This window comes from Sander vitreus, chromosome 11, assembly GCF_031162955.1.
Source record: "Sander vitreus isolate 19-12246 chromosome 11, sanVit1, whole genome shotgun sequence".
NCBI classification, from domain to species: domain Eukaryota; kingdom Metazoa; phylum Chordata; class Actinopteri; order Perciformes; family Percidae; genus Sander; species Sander vitreus.
In genome coordinates, this window is record NC_135865.1 from 32,161,039 (window position 1) to 32,182,993 (window position 21,955).

The 21,955-nt window shown below is 46.1% G+C and overlaps 1 protein-coding gene across 1 annotated transcript in view; it reads right to left on the reverse strand.

The window, feature by feature from the left end:
- Positions 1 to 21,955, reverse strand: part of ttn.2 (titin, tandem duplicate 2) — a 323,953-nt gene that overhangs the window by 204,393 nt on the left and 97,605 nt on the right. Inside the window, exons 61-79 of the mRNA XM_078262434.1 lie at positions 21,231 to 21,518; positions 20,127 to 20,405; positions 19,133 to 19,414; positions 17,764 to 18,042; positions 16,431 to 16,718; positions 14,488 to 14,775; positions 12,992 to 13,282; positions 11,201 to 11,488; positions 9,873 to 9,983; positions 8,966 to 9,251; positions 8,205 to 8,388; positions 7,855 to 7,938; positions 7,390 to 7,657; positions 6,373 to 6,633; positions 4,024 to 4,233; positions 3,836 to 3,913; positions 3,695 to 3,721; positions 3,027 to 3,083; positions 922 to 960 (exon numbers count right to left, since the gene is read on the reverse strand). Of these exons, the coding sequence (XP_078118560.1) occupies positions 922 to 960; positions 3,027 to 3,083; positions 3,695 to 3,721; positions 3,836 to 3,913; positions 4,024 to 4,233; positions 6,373 to 6,633; positions 7,390 to 7,657; positions 7,855 to 7,938; positions 8,205 to 8,388; positions 8,966 to 9,251; positions 9,873 to 9,983; positions 11,201 to 11,488; positions 12,992 to 13,282; positions 14,488 to 14,775; positions 16,431 to 16,718; positions 17,764 to 18,042; positions 19,133 to 19,414; positions 20,127 to 20,405; positions 21,231 to 21,518 (3,888 nt within the window). The remainder of the gene's footprint in view (positions 1 to 921; positions 961 to 3,026; positions 3,084 to 3,694; positions 3,722 to 3,835; positions 3,914 to 4,023; positions 4,234 to 6,372; positions 6,634 to 7,389; positions 7,658 to 7,854; positions 7,939 to 8,204; positions 8,389 to 8,965; positions 9,252 to 9,872; positions 9,984 to 11,200; positions 11,489 to 12,991; positions 13,283 to 14,487; positions 14,776 to 16,430; positions 16,719 to 17,763; positions 18,043 to 19,132; positions 19,415 to 20,126; positions 20,406 to 21,230; positions 21,519 to 21,955) is intronic.

Consider the following 21,955-nt stretch of genomic DNA (forward strand, 5'->3'; position numbering starts at 1 on the left):
GAAGGGTATGTGATGATGGGGGGGTATGGTGAAGGGTATGTGATGATGGGGGGGTATGGTGAAGGGTATGTGATGATGGGGGGTATGGTGAAGGGTATGTGATGATGTGGGGGGTATGGTGAAGGGTATGTGATGATGTGGGGGGTATGGTGAAGGGTATGTGATGATGGGGGGGTATGGTGAAGGGTATGTGATGATGGGGGGGTATGGTGAAGGGTATGTGATGATGGGGGGGTATGGTGAAGGGGATGTGATGATGGGGGGGAGCCAAGGGAACTTTATCAGGATCATAGTATCCTGGATCCATGAAATAACTGGCCTTTCAAAATAAAAGTCTGTCTGCCTCTATGGGAATCTAACATAGGGGTGGACTGACTTATGCCCCCTGTATTTTAAGGAAGAACATTTATTTATTGACGATACATTATTCATTCACAAAGAGAATTGGTGTCCTTAAAGGTTGGATTTTTCCTCATTTTTTTAATTAAGGCATTAAGATCAATTTCCTAAAGATTATTTTTTTATTCCTCTTTTTAGTCAACTTTAGCATGGGTGTCCTAATTTTTTCACATGACTGTATATCAAAATATATATAATTTAACATGTTTTTAAATGTTAATTCATACTGACTGACATGAACCAAGAACTAGGACTCGCTGGCCACGTTATTTTAGCCTATTCATCTCCCAGGTATGTTCTTTATGCTGTTGTGTAGTTTAATAACTTGCCTTTCCAGATTAAATGTCTGTTCTTGGTCTTGGATTTTGTGAAGTCAATTTCTAAATAGATGTGACTTATAGTCCAGTGTGACTTATATATGTTTTTTTCCTCTTCATGACGCATTTTTTGACTGATGCGACTTATACTCCGGAGAGACTTATAGTCCGGAAAATACGGAAAGTATAAAAACACAGTAAATACCTCTACGTTCTTCTTCATACTGAAAGAATTCAGCGGATTCTTTAAAAGACAAAAGAAGAAACACGTGTTGGTTTCATTTTGATGGTAGATCTCGGGGAAAATGTTGATTTCATTTGCTACAAATCATCGTCTTTAATTTCAATGATTGTAGCCAGAGATCCAGATTAAGATTCACAGAGTCAGTTTAACTTTATGGAAACACGCAACCCAGTCTCACATCAGTTCGTGAAATGGTCACGTTATTTAATCTATTGATTCGTGTACACGGACACGTTTATGTCGTTTTGTTCGTGGTGGTGAGCAAGACTTTTAAAATAATGTATTTCAATGGGAAGCATCTTTCGTGATCACAGAGTGACTACGATAGTATGAAATGCTGAAAATCCGTGCAGGGAGGTTGGTTGGGGTTGGAGGACGCGTGAAACGACACAGGACTTTCACCCCGGAGACCGGGGATCGTGTCCCGCATATGACGATTCATTTCCCCGTCGTTGTTTTCCTAAACACAACCGTCCCGTTGTTGTCGCGCGTCCCCCAGAGACCGCTGCGTCCCCCAGAGACCGCTGCGTCCCCCCAGAGAACGCTGCGCCCCCCAGAGACCGCTGCGTCCCCCCAGAGAACGCTGCGCCCCCCAGAGACCGCTGCGTCCCCCAGAGAACGCTGCGTCCCCCAGAGAACGCTGCGTCCCCCAGAGAACGCTGCGTCCCCCAGAGAACGCTGCGTCCCCCAGAGACCGCTCGTCCCTCCCAGTGGGACATTTCTCGCTGCGTCCCCCAGAGAGCACGCATGAAACGAGATGAACGTGTCCGTGTACACAAATCAATAGATCAAAAAATAACGTGACCATTTCACGGACTGCCGTGAGACTGTGTTGAAACACGAGCTCTGGGGGTTTCACTCCAAACTTCTTTTACAGAAGTTGTTTTTACATCTTTGTGATAAAAAGACTTTAAAGGGCAACTACCGTTTTTTTCAACCGGGACCCTGTGTCCCCATGTTTCTGTGTTTGACTGATGGAAACAACAATCTTTGAAACTGGTCCAGTATTAACAGGAACGCTTTAACCGGCAGCCACAGACCAGGCTGTAATGTTACCCTACAGGACTAATGTTCAGCAGCAGTTAGTAACAAGCTGTAATGTTACCCTACAGGACTAATGTTCAGCAGCAGTTAGTAACAAGCTGTAATGTTACCCTACAGGACTAATGTTCAGCAGCAGTTAGTAACAAGCTGTAATGTTACCCTACAGGACTAATGTTCAGCAGCAGTTAGTAACACGCTGTAATGTTACCCTACAGGACTAATGTTCAGCAGCAGTCAGCGTCCACTAAAAGTTCTGTTGTTGCTGCTGACAGGCTCAGATTATTATCTAATAATAATAAGTTAATAATATTAATAATAATAATAAGTGTCTGACAACGTTAAGGAAAGGATCCCTACAGAGATAGACCTTTAAAACCTCTTTAAGACCTTTCTGTTTAACCAGAAACAGCTCTGAAGTCACTAGCACTAAACCCACCAGACTCCATTTATAAAAATAACACTTTTAGCGTGTATAGAGCCAGCATATTTTCACATGTAAATGGGTAAACTATGTGTTTATTTCAACCAAAACTAGAGTTGTGATGGTTGGAAAAGTGGAAAGATAACCCAAAACGGCTTTTTATAGTTTTATTTTGTTTCTGTTGACTTTGAATGAAGTGTGTTTTATGATGCTTAAATTACTGTTTATTTACATGGAGTCTGGTGGGTTTAGCGAACGCAAATTCGCGAATGTATTTTATGTTTAAAAAAAGGATCATACTCTTCAACAGAAAGGTCGACCTCCTTAGAAATCCTTTCCGACACTTGAATAATAATCTGAGTCTGTCAGCGGCAACAAAAATTTGTGAACGTAAATACAAGCTGGACAATTGTCCTATTAACTAACATTGCAGCTTGTTTCTCCGCTGCTGACTGCAGCGATCTCTCTTAATACTGGACCAATGTCAAAGATTGTTGTTCCCATCAGTCACTTAGACACTAAAACATGGGGACATAAGGTTGAAAAAAACGGTCGTTACCCTTTAAAGTGAAGTGAAACCTGCTTCTGATTCCAGTCTTACCTTGAATAGCGACCGATGAAGGCACATCAGGCCTCTGAACTGAGGAGTCTGGGACATCTACAGAATATGGAATATGGTTCATACCAAAACTTTATTTCAGAGAAACAGGACTGCGTGTACAGTAGTGTTTGGAAGATGCTCTTGTTTCCCAGCGTTTGCCAGAGTTGTTGAAAGGTTTTAAATAAAGACAGTTTGTTCCTGCCATAATAGCACTGTCAATATGTCTATAAATGTGTCCTGTAATCCAGGAAAGAAGCATGGAAAAGATACAGAAAAAGCAGTTGTGTGTTCGCGTGAACAGGGCTCAGTTCAGAACAAAGATTCTGGACGAGACAAGTGTAAACTTTTGTCTCCCTGCAAGTCTCCGGTCTGAAAGCTGCCAGTTTCCACCAATGAGACGAGACGGTGTATCATCTCCATAGAAACAACTATATGTACTTCTGTTCTTCAGACTTTCAGGGCCCTATTTGAACGATCTAAGGTGCGTTTAGGGCATGTCCAAATCAACTTTTGCTAGTTTGACGGTGGAAAAAAGTTGAATATTTTTGAAATCCTGGTTTACCGAGATGAAAGGGATAATTAAAGACTCTGGTGGAGACGGGGAAACAAGAGGATTTCCCTTAAACGTCGCTCATAGACCAAAGTTGTCTAGAAAACAAAATACTTACCCAAGGGCACCATTGCTAGTTCAATTTCTGTGAAAGAGGGGGGGGAAGAGTGAACAAGGTGTCAGACACATACAGACACACAACCAGACCAAAGCTGTACACAAACAAAGAAAAAGGATGGCGTCTGACTAGGAACTGTACCTTTGCCAGACAAATAAAGCTCGGCCGTGCTCTTAGCCTCTCCTCGGGGCTCCAACCTCACAATCACTGAGTACACGCCTACACGGGATTATTAATGAAGACGTTTAGTGCTCAAGTCATAAAAAACAAAAATCTACAGGGCTTTGTGACGGGCCGCTGGGGGCTCGCCGGGCCGGCGCTCTACACACCTTCGTCTTCCACGGCCACGTTTCGGATGACCATGAAATGTCTTCGGCCCTCGCTCGTGAAGTTGTACTTGGGGCTCTCTCGCAGCTCCCAGGTGTCTTTGTACCACGAAACGATCGCGTTGTCGAAGGACACCTCGCACTCGAAGGTGGCCGACTGGCGCTCGTTGACTTCGATGTTGTGGATGCGTTTGGTGAAATGAATTTGTTCAGCTAGAACAGATAAAGACGTGAATGGGTAAACGGGTTTGGTCATCACAACTGGGAATGTATGACAACACTTGAATGGTAGTTTTCTCATCGACACAACATCCACACGGTTAGAAATGGGTTCATGGGTCAGTTATGATGACGGGTTGTTGGGAGTGGGGGGGAAGAAGGAGGGATTTGAGTCGAGACCGTAGACTGTTAATATTAATGGACAAAGCATCCGATTCGGCGAAGTGCTGCAAATGCAGAAGTGCCTTAAACCTGCTTTCTATCTGACTTCCTGCAGGGGGAGACTCCTTAAACCTGCTTTCTATCTGACTTCCTGCAGGGGGAGACTCCTTAAACCTGCTTTCTATCTGACTTCCTGCAGGGGGAGACTCCTTAAACCTGCTTTCTATCTGACTTCCTGTCAGTTCCTGAGACTCCTTAAACCTGCTTTCTCTCTCTGACTCCTTACCTGCCCTAACTTCCTGAGACTCCTTAAACCTGCTTTCTATCTGAATTCCTGCAGGGGGAGACTCCTTAAACCTGCTTTCTCTCTGACTTCCTGCAGGGAGACTCCTTAAACATCTGACTTTGCTGCTCTTAAATCTTCTCTGCTGAGGGGGAGACTCCTTAAACCTGCTTTCATCTGAATTCCTGCAGGGAGACTCCTTAAACCTACTTTCTCACTTCCAGCAGGGGGAGACTCCTTAAACCTGCTTTCTCTCTGACTTCCTGCAGGGGGAGACTCCTTAAACCTGCTTTCTCTCTAACTTCCTGCAGGGGGAGACTCCTTAAACCTGCTTTCTCTCTGACTTCCTGCAGGGGGAGACTCCTTAAACCTGCTTTCTCTCTAACTTCCTGCAGGGGGAGACTCCTTAAACCTGCTTTCTCTCTAACTTCCTGCAGGGGGAGACTCCTTAAACCTGCTTTCTATCTGAATTCCTGCAGGGGGAGACTCCTTAAACCTGCTTTCTCTCTAACTTCCAGCAGGGGGAGACTCCTTAAACCTGCTTTCTCTCTGACTTCCTGCAGGGGGCGACACGTGCGGTTGCAAAAGCAGGTTGGTTTCTGTAGAAGTCTCTGAGAAAGTGACCTACTTCTCTCTTGATTTATTACCTCAGTAAACATTTTCATAATGAGTTTATGGTCTCAGTCTCTAGTTTGAAGTCTTCTGCAACACAGAATGATGTTCATTTTATAAATTATGGTCTCGTTGATTTTAAACCATAAAGCAGGGGGTGTTTTAGCCAGTTTGCGGCCTGTCTTATGTGTCATGTAACTATGGGACAAAGCTAAATCTTATCTTGAATTATGATCAGATTACCAGTGAAAGTGTGTAACGTAGAGTGTAAGCAGCGTTGCCAACTCTCAGCTAACGTCACAGTCAGATAGCGCCCAACAGTCTATGGCTCCTCCCTCTCGTCTAAAATCGTCACATCCGCAACCAGGATGGCTGCTCCCGTAACGGCAAACTCGCCACCTCATAGCAGATCTCCACCAACCAATGGGTGACGTCACACATGCTCTGTCCATTAATATTATACGGTCAATGGTCGAGACGGATGTAAAAAAAGACAAAGAATGAGATTATAGCGGAACGGTTTTTGTAAGATAATCCAGGAGAGGAGAGGTGTGAAGAGGGTTAAGAGAGAGGAAGACTCATCCCAGAAGAAAGGGACAAGGATTAAAATAAACTTGCTGCGCAGCTCCTGTGCTATTAGCTGCTAACGTTACAGCACTTGACAGGACTTCATCCATTTTTATGCCTTTACATTTATAGCTAAACTGCAAAGCAGTTGCCTTTTTAGTAACGTAATTAAAAATGTAAATTTGGCTTTTGTAGAACAGAAAAGAAATGATGATGACAGGAGTGTTTATGGGACGGTTATGATGACGGGTTGTTGTGGGGGGAAGGGAGGATGGATTTGAGTCGAGACGGACATAAAAACACAACGAATTGGAACGTTTTTTTTGCAAGATAATCCAGGAGAGGAGAGGCGTGAAGAGGGGTTAAGACAGAGGAAGACAAATCCCAGAAGAAAGAGATTAAAAAAAAGAGGGCAAAATGCCAAATCCATTAGTGTCAGAGTTGGATGAGGGGAGTCGAAAGAGGTTAGTGATCGGGGAGAGCATCCACCACGGTTCCCGTGTACCAACCTTCGACCCAGAGATCGGCCGAGGACTCCAGATGTTGGTACCTGCAGCTGTATCGGCCCTGGTCTTCACTTCTCAGGTCCGTGATCACGAGCTTCTGAACTTTGTGTTTCACCTGGGACGCGTACCTGCCCTTCATTTCTAAGCGCTTTCCGTTTTTAAACCACTGAGCCTCTACGTTAGGCACGGACAACTGACAAGACAGAGAGCACGCCTGGCCTTCCTTACCGGACGTGTCCTGCAGATGCTTCTCCACCTCCGCCTCTGAAAGACACAAAGAGGAACACACAGCGTCTGTTAGGAGGGGGTAAAGGTCGCTGAGCTGTTGTGGGACATCTTACAGTATCAGTACTACGGCTGATGGAACGGATTCTGGAAGTCAAATAGATGTTGTTAAAAAACTTTTTCCCACCTTTTTGTATTTTTCTCTTGAACCTAATTACCACTCATTCTATAACCGATATGTTTCTCGTGTGCTTGAAAACGAGGCGGTGTGTGTGTGTGTGTGTGTGTGTGTGTGTGTGTCTGTGTGTGTGTCTGTGTGTGTGTGTATATGTGTGTGTGTCTCTCTCTTTGTGTGTGTGTATGTGTATGTGTGTGTGTGTGTGTGTGTGTGTGTGTGTGTGTGTGTGTGTGTGTGTGTGTGTGTGTGTGTGTGTGTGTGTGTGTGTGTGTGTGTGTGTGTGTGTGTGTGTGTGTGTGTGTGTGTGTGTGTGTGTGTGTATATGTATGTATGTATGTATGTGTGTGTGTGTGTGTGTGTGTGTGTGTGTGTGTGTGTGTGTGTGTGTGTGTGTGTGTGTGTGTGTGTGTGTGTGTGTGTGTGTGTGTGCTTCTCTCTCTCTGAGGCTAATGTCTGAAATCCCCCTAGTGGACAGAACATAGAACAACAACCACATGCTGATTAGCCTGAGTAGTAAATATTACTAACAGGCTGACTTTTGAGCCCTAAATATTCAAATACAATCCCAATATTTATGGTATTCCAGAGGAAGATTGCCAGCTGTATCGGGTACTGACCGGTGACGACGAGCTTGGCGCTGGAGATGTGCGGCCCGCAGACCACGCGGTAATTCCCCTGATCTGCCAGCGTGCACCTGCGGATGCGGAGCAGGTGGCGGTCTCCGATGATGCTGAGCTCGTACTTGTCGCTGGTGTCCAGCTTCTGCGTGCCCTTGTACCAGGACAGCGTGATCTCGGGGTAGTTGATCTTCACCTCGCACTCAAACACCGCCTCCTTGTTTGCGAAGACGGACTGATCCGAGATGTCCTTCACCACGGTGACGGGCTGCGGGAAACACAACACCGTTAAGTCAAGTCAAGTTTATTCATATAGCACATTTCATACCCGTAGGAAAAAAAGTAGAAATGACTTGTTTACTCTGTAATATGTGAGTGCCTTTATCATTTCAGGTGTTGCATGCAAATGTGACATTTGTTCCAGCAAAGCTTAGTTTTCCCAGCGGCCAGTGAACGTGTCCTGACCTCTGTGCGCTCCATCCTCTTCTGCAGGTCGGCCACCAGTCGGGCCATGTCCTCGTCAGACTCTCTGTCTCCACGTTCCACTTCCTGTCAACGACAACAACAACATTAATCATCGGGACAGACAGACAGACAGACACACACACACACACACACACACACACACACACACACACACACACAGACACACGCATACAGACACACACACACACACACACACACACACACACACACACACAGAAACAAAACGTGAGGAGACCTTTTTGGCCTCCCTCACACATTCTGGTATTATGTATATTGCTGTGTTAACGTTTCATCTTTCTTCATATGCTATTAAAATGAGAATGTGTTACCGGTCGTCCACTTTCTTCAGCCTTCTCCTTCTTGAGCTGCTCGATGGCCTGCAGCAGGCCGCGGTAGTCGGTGATGCCGTACATCCGGGCGTACTTCTCGTACTCTTTGGGGTCAACGTTCCTCAGCAGCTCCACGATGTCGATGTCCTTCTCCTCCTGAGGACTCTTCTGCTTCGACGGCGTCCTGACAAACCAGACGCACACGGATTAGGGTTGCAAAACTCCGGGAAACTTTCCATATGTAAACACAGGAATAAAATGTAGCGATAACGAGCTACGCTGAAACGGAGAAGACGAACAGAACGGAGACCAAACAGACCAGAGGAGCTGAAATTAAAGTAAAGATAGTTTAAAAACTTTAAAAATCTACTAGCAATGTTGGCTGGTGATCAGAAAAGTTAATTTAAAGCACACACACACACACACACACACACACACACACACACACACACACACACACACACGTTTGTTTCACTATCTTTGTGGGGACCCGCATTCCCTAGCCCCTTACCCTAACCTTAACCATCACCACTAAATGCCTAACCTTAACCCTTACCCTCACCCTAACCAGAACGTCATTCTAACCCTAATCCTAAAACCAAGTCTTAACCCTCAAACAGACCTTTAACCTTGTGGGGTCTGGACTCCTGGTTTTTGGACCCCACGAATATAGTTAAACGAGAACACACACACACACACACACACACAGACATATATACGTAAAATAAAAGGAAAGAAAACAGTCTAAAAGAGAAACTCACTTCTTGAGCTTGGCGCGGAGGTCTCCCTCCAGTTGCACCGTCTCTTTCTTCTCGTCCACGTGCATGTCGGCGCTGCTCTCGATCTCGCCGTGCTTGTTGGCGGCGACGCAGCGGTACTGCCCAGAGTCCGACTTGGTCACCTCTCGGATCTCCAGCTTGGACTCACGGCCCTTCTGTTCGATGGAGATGCGGCCGCCATGCGTGATCTGCCGCCACTTCCCCTTCATCCACTTCACGCTGGGGATCGGGTCGCCGCCCACTTTGGCGATGAAGGTGGCAGTTCCCTCTGTGGAGCGGCAGGGTCAGGAGTTAGGACCGAAAACTACAAAGTCTGATCTTCATTTCATCTTAAATCTCACGGCAGCTGGAATCCAGACTCCCGGCTAGTCTAACGCTTTGGCTACACTGAACCCGTAACGTATGTGGACCGTTAGGCCTCCTGCACACTGGCTGCGTGGCGTGAGCGTGTCAGCTGCGTGGCGTGTCCGTTTTTATTTCAGCTCCCATGTTAACTGGTTACAGCTTACACACTGCTGACACGCCACGCTCACGCCATACAGCCAGTGTGCAGGAGGCCTTAGCGGAGCGTATGTGCCGCTGACCACACGGCGTAGGATTGTGGGAGTCACAGGCGAGAGCTTTTGTTTTGGGACTGTTGTTGTTTCTTCAGTTTTTGGAGCCAGCACAGCGCTGTGAAAACGTTAATCTACTGTCAGCTGTTATCAGAGGATGCAGGGGACGGGAAACAAGAAATAAAAAAACAGAAACTCTCAAAACCAAACTACCAACATGCTCACTGACAGTTATTACGTTGTTTCCTGTATAGTAGTTTCATTTAAAAGACATATAGACACTTTATGATCCATTTTTGTGTGAAAGTGAAAGTGTTGTGTGTTGTGTGTCTCACTCTCGGTGACATGTGTAGTTCTGGGTTCCTCGACGAAGAACAGGTTTTCCAGTTTCTTGGTCGGAGCGGCCGCTGGAGTTTCAGCTGGAGCCGGAGCGGCTCCGGGTTTCTCTGAAACAACAAAACAACAACACGGTGCAACATCACCACTCTGCTCACCAAAAACATGTAATGACTTACAGCATCCACCAGGTGGAGCTGTTTGATATATGACAGCAGAAAAGGATTTAACTTGTAACATCTCAGGGTGCTTTCACACCTGTAAATTAGGTTGGTGGACTCAAATATTGCAAATATTTCATTGGGTCCAGTTTACTTTCACACTGCACCAAACACTGTAAACACACGTCACGCGGTCGAGACGGTCGCTTGTGTATTGGACTGAAACTCCGAAACTCGCCAACACTTCTGGTTTCAGAAATAATGAAGCAACACATGTCCGTCCCCTTCCTCTGTCTTTGTGTTGGCGTTCTAACCTCCGGCTGATGTGTGAGGACTATGGTTAACTGCTCCTCAGATCTCTGCAGGTAAATCCAGACAGCTAGCTAGACTATCTGTCCAATCTGAGTTTTCTGTTGCACGACTAAAACTACTTTTGAACGTACACATATTCCCCCAAAACCAGTTCCTTCCTGAGACTATTTAGCAGAGGCACCGTGGCTCCGTCCGGAGCTTAGCCCCGCCCACGATGATTGTGATTGGTTTAAAGAAATGCCAATAAACCAGAGCACGTTTTTCTCTCATCCAGGAATGGTGTGTGGACTAGACAGACCTTCCTCCGCAGCGCTGTGGAGGTCTGGACATGCGAGACTATCAGACCAAACTCTCCAGGGTTCGTTGAAACCACACGTGTCAAACTCAAGGCCCTTGGGCCAAACCAGGCGCCCCCCAAATTTTGATCCAGCCCCATATATATTCCTTATATATATTTTGGTTCACAATAAATGTTGGCCCGCCTAGTTTTTGTCACTTTTTTACAAAGTTGTTGCTGTTTTTTCTGACATTTTTTACGCTTTTTTGGCATTTTCTTCGACATTTTTGTCAACCAAACTATCAGTGAGAAGACTATAGGAGACATGCAATAATACAGTCGCATATATTTGACTTTTTCGATGACATAAAAGCAATAAACTCTACATGTCTGGCCCTTGATGTGATTCTAATTTTTCAGTGTGGCCCTTAGTAAAGTTTGACACCGCTGGTTCAAAAGGACCAAACAAGGTAGATGTGAAAGCAACAGAAGACCTATTATAAACCAACACAACGTATACATCGACCACTGGTCTAAGTGCACAAAAAGATCTGTATCTTTTCACAGTTTTTGGTACCTTGGACGGTGACTTTGGCCTTGCAGAACTCGCTGCCGGCATCATTGGTGGCCTTGCAGAGGTAATCCCCAGCGTCGTGGCGTGAGGCCGCGCTGATCTCCAGACAGGCCGTCCCGTCAGAAAAGCTGATCCTGGTGCTGCCGGCCGCCGTCAGATCCTTCCGGTCCTTCATCCACTGGATCTTCAGAGGCGGGGAGCCACACACGTGACACCGCAGACTCAGCTTGTCCCCCTCATTAACCGTCAGCGGCTTCAGAGGGACGTCGAACACCGGAGGCTTCTTGGACTCTGCCGGAGAGACGAGGCGCGTTTTATTTCTGCAGACTGTTCTGGAGTCAGAGCTCAGGAAAATCAACTGGGCTTGTTTAAGAAATAATATAGTCCAGGAAGCAAATACTAAAACATATAAAACATCATTCAGTCCCTCCAGGATTTTGCGATGTCGCGATCGCAACAATTCGCGCAAATTCAACCAATCATCGTGAATTCGGTGTGACTCGCAGTCTTTTGACAAATCACTGCAACTTTTCCGAAAATTTGACCAATAACCGGAGTTTGCCGCGAACTTCAACCAATCCCAGCAGTCCCACGTGCCAGACTTTACGTCAGTATGTGACTCTGAGAGCCACTGACTAAGCGGGAGTGAGAACAGGATGACGTAACACACGTACGTCGCCAAATTAATTTCCTTGTTTCTGATATGAAGACGAGACGTGTGTGACTCGAACATCTCACATTTACCAATAAAACGTGCAGCAAAAGACCGTGCAGAACATTTCAGACCGTCCTGCCAACCTGTAGACATTTTAACATAAATGTACGCTGTAACGATTTTTCACTCTGAAGTCGCTGAAAGCTGCCGCTGTTTCAATCCTGTCGGCTCTCTGCGGCGGGCGGGGCTGCTGCGCGACTGACACACACACACACACACACACAATCACACACACACACACACACACATACACATACACACACACACACACACACACACACACACACACACACACACACACACACACACACACAAACACACACAGCGGATGCAGGAAAAACCCGAGATGAGACGTACATGATGACCTAAATTGAGGAGAGCTACGCTCGTTATTGTAAGTGCAGTGATAAGTTAAAGTCCAATAAGTACTTTATTAAACCGTATGAATGTGTGTCCAAGCCCAGGATAGGAAATGAACTAACAATGTAAAGATCAACAAGCCACTGACACATATGTTCAAATTTGATCCACCAGCCATTTTCATATTATACCAACATTTGCAGCATCCTGAGCCTTTTTGGTTCCTAGGAAAACTCAGCCCAGAGTAGTTTTATTCTCCCCAAAACAAGTTTCCCTTTTATTTCTAAAGAACTATACAACTATAGAACTATACTATCACTGTCTCCCGCAACTTCATTGCGACAAAAAATACAAAAGACGTCGCAACTTTTACAAAAGCTCCCGTGAAATCAGTCATTTTGGGCCGCAACAATCTCAAAAAAAGACCGCGAAATCCTGGAGGGACTGATCATTAGAATCTTCCACACAACTTTAAAACAGCAAATATAACAACAGACGACTCTGAACTATTAACTACTATCATTATCTCATAAAGATGAAGATATTACGAAAACTATCTTGTAAACAAATAAGAGAAAGAAACAAGAAAGAACAAGAGAAGAAAACGGCGGTGAGTCGCCCCCTGCTGGAAATTAAAAAGAACGCAGGTTTAAAGTGCTTCCGCGTTTGCTTAGCTGCACTTTTATAAGCCCAAGAGATGGCGCTTGGTGTGAACCCACCTGAGATTCCCACCATGACTTCACAGGAAGTCTCCCCGGCTTCGTTGGCGGCGCGGCACGAGTACCGGCCGCTGTCTGCCACCCGGCTGCTCTTGATGCACAGCACAGCCACGTTGCTCTTGAAGCTGACGTCGTATCGGTCGGAGCTGCTGATCTCCGCGTCATCTTTGAACCAGCTCACAGCGATGGGCTGCGAGCCGCTGACTCGGCTCTCCATCTTCACCAGTTTGCCCTCTGTGTCCTCCATGTGCTCCGAGGGCTTTTTGGTGAACACAGGAGGGTTTTTACGCTCTAAAAGGAAGAACAAGGGAAGAAAGCGGCCGGTGAGGAGAGGAAGTCTGTTCCTCCGCAAAAGGAAAGAAAAGAAACGCCCTATGAAAGGGGGCAGAGTGTTAAAGAAGAGAGGGCCCGGGTTAAAATATCTGTGGGTACACGATCTATGCTGCCTGCACGATCCGACATGCACATGCTTAGATGATAATCCTATTACGACATTGCACGATCTGTTCCACACTTGCGCACTTTTGCACCACGGGAATTTCATGAGTGTGGAGGAAAACTGTGGAGGAAACTGAAAGTTTGCAGTGACAGAAAAATCTCAGACTTCATTCCATATGTAACCAAAATGGTGTATGTTCATGTAACGTGTAACAACTCCTTTATTATTTTGGATTGGCAACCACGTAAACACCTCGTAATGCATAGCGTAAGCTACATTTAAAAACATCACAATATCCCCACACTACATTAGCCTGGTTGACACCAGACCCACTCTCAGTTGTAACTAAGCTTCATTCACAGCCCATTTCCAAAGGGAGCGTCACCAACAGACTCCGCTCAAATGCCTCTGGGCGCAATTGGATAGTCCTTCAACCAATCAGACCAACGATCTGGGTGACGTAGCAGCGACAGCGGCATCAACGAGCTGCTGCGCTTCGGTGCCCGTTATGTTGAATGTAAACAAAAAGCTGTTTGCCATCGCTGCGCAATCGTCATTGTTTCAAGCCCGCTTCAACGGTTATGATTGGTGCCTCGATTTGGAGAAATTGGAAATGGGCTTGAATGGGCTCTTGGCCAGATGGACTTGCAGAGCAAATCTCAAATTTCCCAGAAGTTTGTCAGGGTTTTCCAGGCTAACACTACATGTCACAAAAATAACAATGTCGCCAAGGCGTAGTACACTGACGTCGATGTGCGGTTTTGGATCAGTGACAATAAGTACTTCATTTAAATATCTGTACAAAACAAACTGCATAATGAATAACATTAAATGTAGCCTACAAAAATATGCCGCCAGTTGTGCCGCCTGGCTGTCAAGTGTTTCGACGCATGCGTGATACAAATAGTGTAGGGAAACCATCACGTTTTCTACTACGTATTTATGTGCTTGCGCATATCGGATCGTGCAGGCAGCAAGATCGAATAGCAACAGAAGAGGGCAGAGTGTTAAAGAAGAGAGGGCCAGGGTTAGGTGGGTGTGGCCTGGGTTAAAATACCTTTGACCGTGATGTCAGAGGAACAAGAATCCTTCCCCATGTCGTTAGAGGCATGGCAGAAGTATCTCCCCGTGTCGGCTTTATCGGCCTTCAGAATGGACAGGTGGGGCGTGTTGTCCACGCAGCTCATCTTATAATTCCCCCCAGTGCGAATGTCTTTGTGGTCTTTCGACCACGTGACTTTAATGGGGGCAGAGCCGGTCATGTGACACTCGAGCTCAATGCTGTCGCCCACTGTCACTTCCTGTGGCGACAACTTCCTGTCAAAGGCCGGCGGGTATCTTGGTTCTGCAGAAGCCGTGAAAATAGCGGGAGGAAGATGGGACAACACATCTTTACAGGGAAACATTTCAACAGTCGGACTGTCTGACAGAAGATCTTTGGATTTACCATCACAAGAGTTTTATTACAAACAGAGTTTCTCAACCTCAGGCTCGCTGCCCCGTGTGGGTTCAAACCATATGCAGATGACTAAGTATTTAATGTTTCTTAAATAAAGCTATTCTTTCTTGTGTTTGTGACGGACGGCTCTAAATACTACAATACCCATGAGCCTTGGGCAAGGGCATAACTTTGGGTTCAACATTGGGGGGGGAGATCTCCAACTACCAAGGGAGGTCCCAGGACAGGTCTGCATGGATTAAGAAAAGAGACAAAGACATTAACAACAAAAAAAATGTCGATAAAAAAACTCAAATGTCAAAAGGCACAAAAAACATTGGGAAAAGCGCCAAAAACGTAGAGAAAAAACAAAAAAAAAAGTCCAAAACAACCTGACAAAAAAACAACAATAACCTCCGAAAAAAGCGACAAAAACGTTGAAAAAAGAGACAAGACTTTGGAAAAGCCCAAAAAGGATTATTGTGGGGGTTGTAATCCTTTAGATCCTTTAGATCCTATAGTGTTTGGATCATAGTTGTTACAAGTTTGTCTGCATTTATTTCTTGTCGATTAATCTGTGGATTGTCTTCTGGATTAATAATAATAATCGTTAGTTGCAGCCCTAAACCTTTCCATCTTTTACTTCTCTCTGTTTCTGTAATAACTGCTCTGTGTTGTTAATTCTATGTGTGATATCAACATCACTCTTTCTGCTTTTCAGTGGGAAACCAAAAGCCCTGTGAAGGTGATTTTGGGACGTAAAGAACAGGCTCACAGGCCGGAGGAGGTTGAGAAAATCTTCAAACTAAACAGAAGAACCTGTTAATTTCCTGAACGTCCTGCAGGATGAATGAATTGTTTATTTACGCGTCTCATCCATTATAGGATCACATATTTAAAATAAACACCTTCATAGTGCTGACACATAACATAACATAATATGTACATAAAGGGTACAAATATAAAGTTAACATGTCAACATAAAACCCTTTCAGACCAGAATCCAACATACACACACACACACACACACGAGAAGATACACAAAGATACACACACGCGCACACACACACACACACGAGAAGATACACAAAGACACACACACACACACACGAGAAGATACACACAGACACACACACACGCACAAGAAGATACACAAAGACACACACACACACACACACATACACACAAGAAGATACACAAACACAGACACACACACTCACACACACACAAATATACAGAAAGACAAACAGACACACACACACACACACAGAAAGACACAGAAAGACACACAAACACACACACACACAAGAAGATACACAAACACACACACACTCACACACACACAAATATACAGAAAGACACACAGACAAACAGACACACACACACACACACACACACACAAACACACACACACACAAGAAGATACACAAATACACTTACACAAACAGACATACACACACAAATATACAGAAAGACACAAACAGACATACACACACACACACAAGAATATACAGAAAGACACTTACACAAACAAACACACAAACACACACACACACACACACCTTGCAGGGTGAGTTTGGCTCTGCAGGAAGCCGAGCCCACGCTGTTGGTGGCCACGCAGGTGTATTCCCCAGAATGCCTCATTTCGCCGCGGGCGATCTGCAGCACGGCCGTGTTGTCGTCGTACAGCATGGAGAAGTCGTCTCCCGACCGCAGCGGCTTGCCGTCTTTCAGCCATGACACGTCGACGGGCGAGGAGCCGGCCACGCGGCACTCGAAGCGCACCGGCTGGCCCTCTGTCTGCTGCAGGCTGGTGATCTTCTTCGGGAAGGATGGCGGCGTTTTGGCCTCTGGAGGGAGAGACGGAGGAAAAGGTAGTCATAGTAACCAGAGGTTTGACATAACTGTGTTCTAACTGTGTTATACAGCTCAAAGACATTTAGCAGCTGTTCCTACTTCTGGCCTAGCCTGGCTCCGCCCTCCTACGTACTTCTGCTCAATTTTCATTTCCCTTCAGTACTCTGTCCGGGTTCGCGGTACATTCTTGGGTTTTCTCCGGCCAAATCTTTGGCGGTCCAATCAGCGAACAGAGGGAGTGGCTGAGAACGATGACGTTGGGGTCGTGCGCTAGTTTGAGTTGTAGTTCTCTAATGGCGGCGGAGAAAGATGGAGCGAAGCCATTCGGTCCGTTGTGGCAACGCTGCCAAATATCCAGAAGTTAAAGCCAGAGCAAGAACAGTCTTTGCTGAGGTGTGTTGGTGGCCGTGATGTTGTGGCCCTCCTCCCCACGGGGTTCGGGGAACAGTTTGATTTTCCAGCTCGCTCCGTTAGTGGTGAAGGAGTTGGCTAAGGCTAACGTTAGCGATGCTAAAGGCCTTTTTATGGTTGTGCGTCGAATCGACGGCGTACCCCCGCAGATCCCTCTGCGTGTACGCCGGACCCTACGCCGTAGCCAGACGAGCACCGCTCGAAAAATGTAACTACAGACTCAGCGTTCGTGATTCAACTGCTCATGACTGTTTTCTAAGACGGCGACCGAATGTAAACACAAACGCTACTGTCTTTATAATCTTTTCAATAAACTGTCTGTACACTTACAAAGTTCTCAATGCTTCGGTTTGCATGTAGGGACCCTCATTATGCTACCGTTGAAGTGTGATGCTATTTTGAGCCTTTTTAGTGGTGTAGAAATAGTGATTTACCATGTGCCCCGAAAGCTAGCGACGCATTCAATTAGCATGAAAACATATCCCAGAGAACGGTCGACTCGGTACACACATGTTATTAACCCCTAGGTACATTTTACGCTGGAACTGTCCTTTAACGAGTGAAAAATAACCTAGGAGATGAAGTGACCTTTTAAAGGCCACCGATGTGAATGTGCAGGTTGTTTACCTGCCACGTTGAGTCTGCAGGTGGAGGAGGCGGAGCCTATCTGGTTCTCGGCCCTGCAGGTGTACTCTCCGATGTCGGCCTTGGTGGCTTTGCTGAGCTTCAGACAGGCCACGCCCTTGGTGTACTCCAGCTTGCATGTGGGGCTGGACCGGATCTTCCCGTCTGCCTTGAACCACGCCACCTTGATCTCCGGCGTGCCCGCCACCTGACACTTCAGACACACGCCATCTCCGGACGTCACCTCCATGGGCTCCAGGGACTCCACGAAGTATGGCGGTTCTGCGGTCACAAACAGCACAAAACACTTTATAATAACACAGGGGTTTCCTACCATTATAAGGTTTACGTTCAGCACCTGAGCTGAATCAATGTTAAATCTATGTGAGCATCAAAACTAAACCAGGGGGTTCAAACTCAACTTCTCTAAAGGCCAGACTGGAAAAAGGAAATCATATCCAGAGACAGACATGTAGAGATTATTGGCATGCTTTTACTTAAGAGAAAAAGTCACGTATTTTGACTGTATTATTGCCTGTCTCATATAGTCTTCTCACTCAGTTTGGGCCTCTTAACACCCCCAAAAAAAGTCGGTAACAAAAATCCTAAGCCGTCATAGAAAAAAAGCAATGAAATTGTCAAAAAAGTGACAAAAACGTTGAAAAAAAGTGCCTAAAGCATCGAACAAAACAAAAACATCGCTCCAAAAGGTATCCATAAATACAGTACCATCTCTCCAAACAACCCGTTCTCCCTCCGAACTCGTAAAATATGGACGTTTGGACAGTGGCTGTCAGCGCGTGAAGTAACTAAAAAAGGCGTCCTTCAGCGTGTTTGTAGAACGTACCGGGGAGAGCAGCAGCTACACGGGGTTTAGAGCGTAGGTTGTAAGGGGGAAACTCCATGTAGGGAGGTTGGTCGGGATGGAGGATGGGTCAAACACAGGACTTTCACCCAGGAGACCGGGGATCAGGTCCCGTGTGTGTCTTTAACCGTCACGTTATTCCCGTGTGTTACAGAAACGTAAGCCCACCCACAACCTTTTTCTTAACCCAACCGTCTGTCCCGTTAGCCTATTACTGCGAGTCACGGAAGCGTAAGCCCACCTACTACCTTTTCCTAAACCCAACTGTCCGACTTGTCACAGACCTTATCCTTAACATAACTGCGTCAAATAGTGCCGACCAAGCGTGTTTAGTTAAAGCGTGTTATATGACGCTAAAGGAGACTTTTAGCGTCAATAACAACGACAAAGACACCTGACCAAGCGTCCGTATTTTACCAGATGGGAGTGAGAATGTGTTGCTCCAAAAGGTATCCATAACAACAGTACCATCTCTCCAAAATGACACATAAAAAAGGTTGCACTGACCGAGGATGGACACGTTTGCGTCACACGAGTCCTTTCCTGCATCGTTGGAAACTTGGCAGGAGTATTTCCCAGCGGCGTCTTTGTCGTCGGTGCTCAGACACTCGAGGATGCAGGAGCTCTCCGTCGTGGTGATGTTGTGTTTGTAGGAAGCGAAGATCTGCTGGCCGTCTTTGTACCAGCTGACTGTGATTTTAGGAGTCCCGGTGTACAGGCACTCCAGCGTCAACGGTTTGCCCTTCTCCACCGACACGTCCTTCAGCTTCTTGGAGAAGGCCGCCGGCTCTGAGCGACACAAGCACACACACACACACAGGGTTTATTCCACAACGAAACGTATCAGAAGACAAACACACACAAGAGTTTGTCACAACAGTGTGGGCTTAAAGAAAGGCGACAAACTGTTGAAAAAAGAGAGACACACACACACACACACACACACACACAAACACACACACAGACACAAGATACAAACACACACACAGACACACACAAGATACAAACACACACACAAACACACACACAGACACACACACACACACAGACAGACACACAGACACAGACACACACACGAGAAAATACACGACACACACACAAACACACACACAGACACACACACACACACAGACAGACACACAGACACACAAGTTACAGAAGTTACACAACGACACACACACAAACACACACAAAAAAGGCAACGAAAACATCTAAAACAGCAATAAAAAAGCGATAAAAAATTAGATAAAAAAACGACAATTTTTTTTTTTTTAAAAGCAACAAAACACTGGAAAAAACTACAAAAACGGCAAACGAACAAACTACAAAAATGTCGAAAAACAGGCGACAAAAGTGTTGAAAAAAAAGCTACACAAACGGACAAAAACGTTGCAGAAAACTACAACAAAAATGAAGAAAAAAGCAAAGTCTGTGTTGTGGTTAGCAAGCAACACAGCAACATTTTACTTCTGAATGATTACATAACGGAGGACCAACAGACCTTTGACGGTGAGAATAACGGGGCAGCTTTCCCTTCCTGCGTCGTTGATGATCTGACAGGTGTACTCTCCGGCGTGAGATCTGTCCACGCTGAACAGCTCCAGAAGAACTTGGTTATCCTTCAGGGAGAAGTTACAGTCCCGTCCCGCCAGGATCTCCTTGGTTCCTCTGAACCACTTCAGCTTGAGGGGGGCGCTGCCTTTCACCATGGCGGAGAAAGTCACGTTGGAGCCGGGCATGGCGTCCACCGGCTGCAGCGGCACCACGAACGATGGAGGCTCTGGGTAGAAGCAGACAGTAACTCATCAAACATGGTGCCATCTTTTATCTAACTCCCATGCTAAGTCTAGCATTAAGCTAATAGTTGACGTCAACTCGGTGGCTGCACCTTAATTGGCTCTGGTCTGTACCTTTGTCACGCCCCAAAATGTACATCCAGACCACTGGTCTGAGACCAGCTGGGCTTCTGAATGTAGATCTCACACATATGATTTAGTTTGGCTGCGCGCTGCTCTGTGCACTTCCACAGGAATTACCAAGAAGAAAGTTTGGAAGTTTTTCCAAGGATATTGAAAATGAAACACGGCCGTAAATGCCGTGTTCCAGGCTGTACAGGGAATGCTGACACTTTTCACATTTCATCGCGAGCTGCAGGTGATGGAGCTCCATCAGGTCAGCGGTAGTTGGTGGTGTAGTTACCCCAGAAAAGGTGACTGTGCACTGGGTACAGAGCACCGCAAGCTGCCGGTCCCAGCAACATGGCCAACAGCACTCACTGGGACTGGCAGCTACAGAGCACCCTGTCCCCTCTCCCATTCTAACTGCCTGCCCGTGTGCTGCTGCACATGAGGAGAAAGCAGAGAGAGAGGGGCGATTTTCTTTAGAAAAGATGCCAGTATTGTCCAGTCGCAAACACGCGAAGGTATTTCTCTCTTGTGGCCATCTCCTCCCTCTTCTGTTCTGTGACTGAGGAGCAGCCTCTCCCCTCTTTCCCCATTTTCAGTTGACATACCCTATTAGGAGACCTTAAGGAAGAGCGTGAAATACCCTATATAATCATTCTATCACCCCTTTAAACACAAAAAAATTCCAAATAGTTCCTGACCTTTGACAACCAAGGAGGCCGTGGTTTCACTGTATCCTGCCTTGTTGACAGCTTTACATTTATACACTCCGGAGTCGGACAGCTTCAGCGTGGACACTTTGAGTGTGCAGTTGTTGTTGATGAATGAAATCTCATAATTGGGTCCGCTCTGTATCTCCTCCCCATCGTGGTACCAGGAGATGGTGAAAGGTGGGGAGCCTGACACTTTGCACTCCATCTCTCCAGCTGTTCCAAAGATTGTGTTGCAATCCTTCAACTTCCTGGAGAAAGTTGGCGGTACGATCTTATCTGTTAGGGAGGAAAACAAGGAGTTAGTGGAGCATCGGGACTAAATAGGTGTAAATGTGCTGTCATTAATAGGGCTGGGTATGGGCAACTACTGAAAACTAACATTAAATGTCTGGTCAGATCTATTTAGTAGTAGATATAATAAGTAGGGTTGGGTATCGTTTGGATTTTTCCAATACCGGTCCTCAACCGATACTTTTAAAACAGTGCTGGTGCCCAAACATGTGGGTACGTATCCCCCTAGGGGTACTTTGAAGGACTGCAGGGGGTACATGTCCCCCTAGGGGTACTCTGGAGGACTGCAGGGGGTACGTGTCCCCCTAGAGGTACTTTAGAGGACTGCAGGGGGTACGTGTCCCCCTAGAGGCACTTTGGAGGACTGCAGGGGGTACGTGTCCCCCTAGGGGTACTCTGGAGGACTACGTAAGATTTTTTGC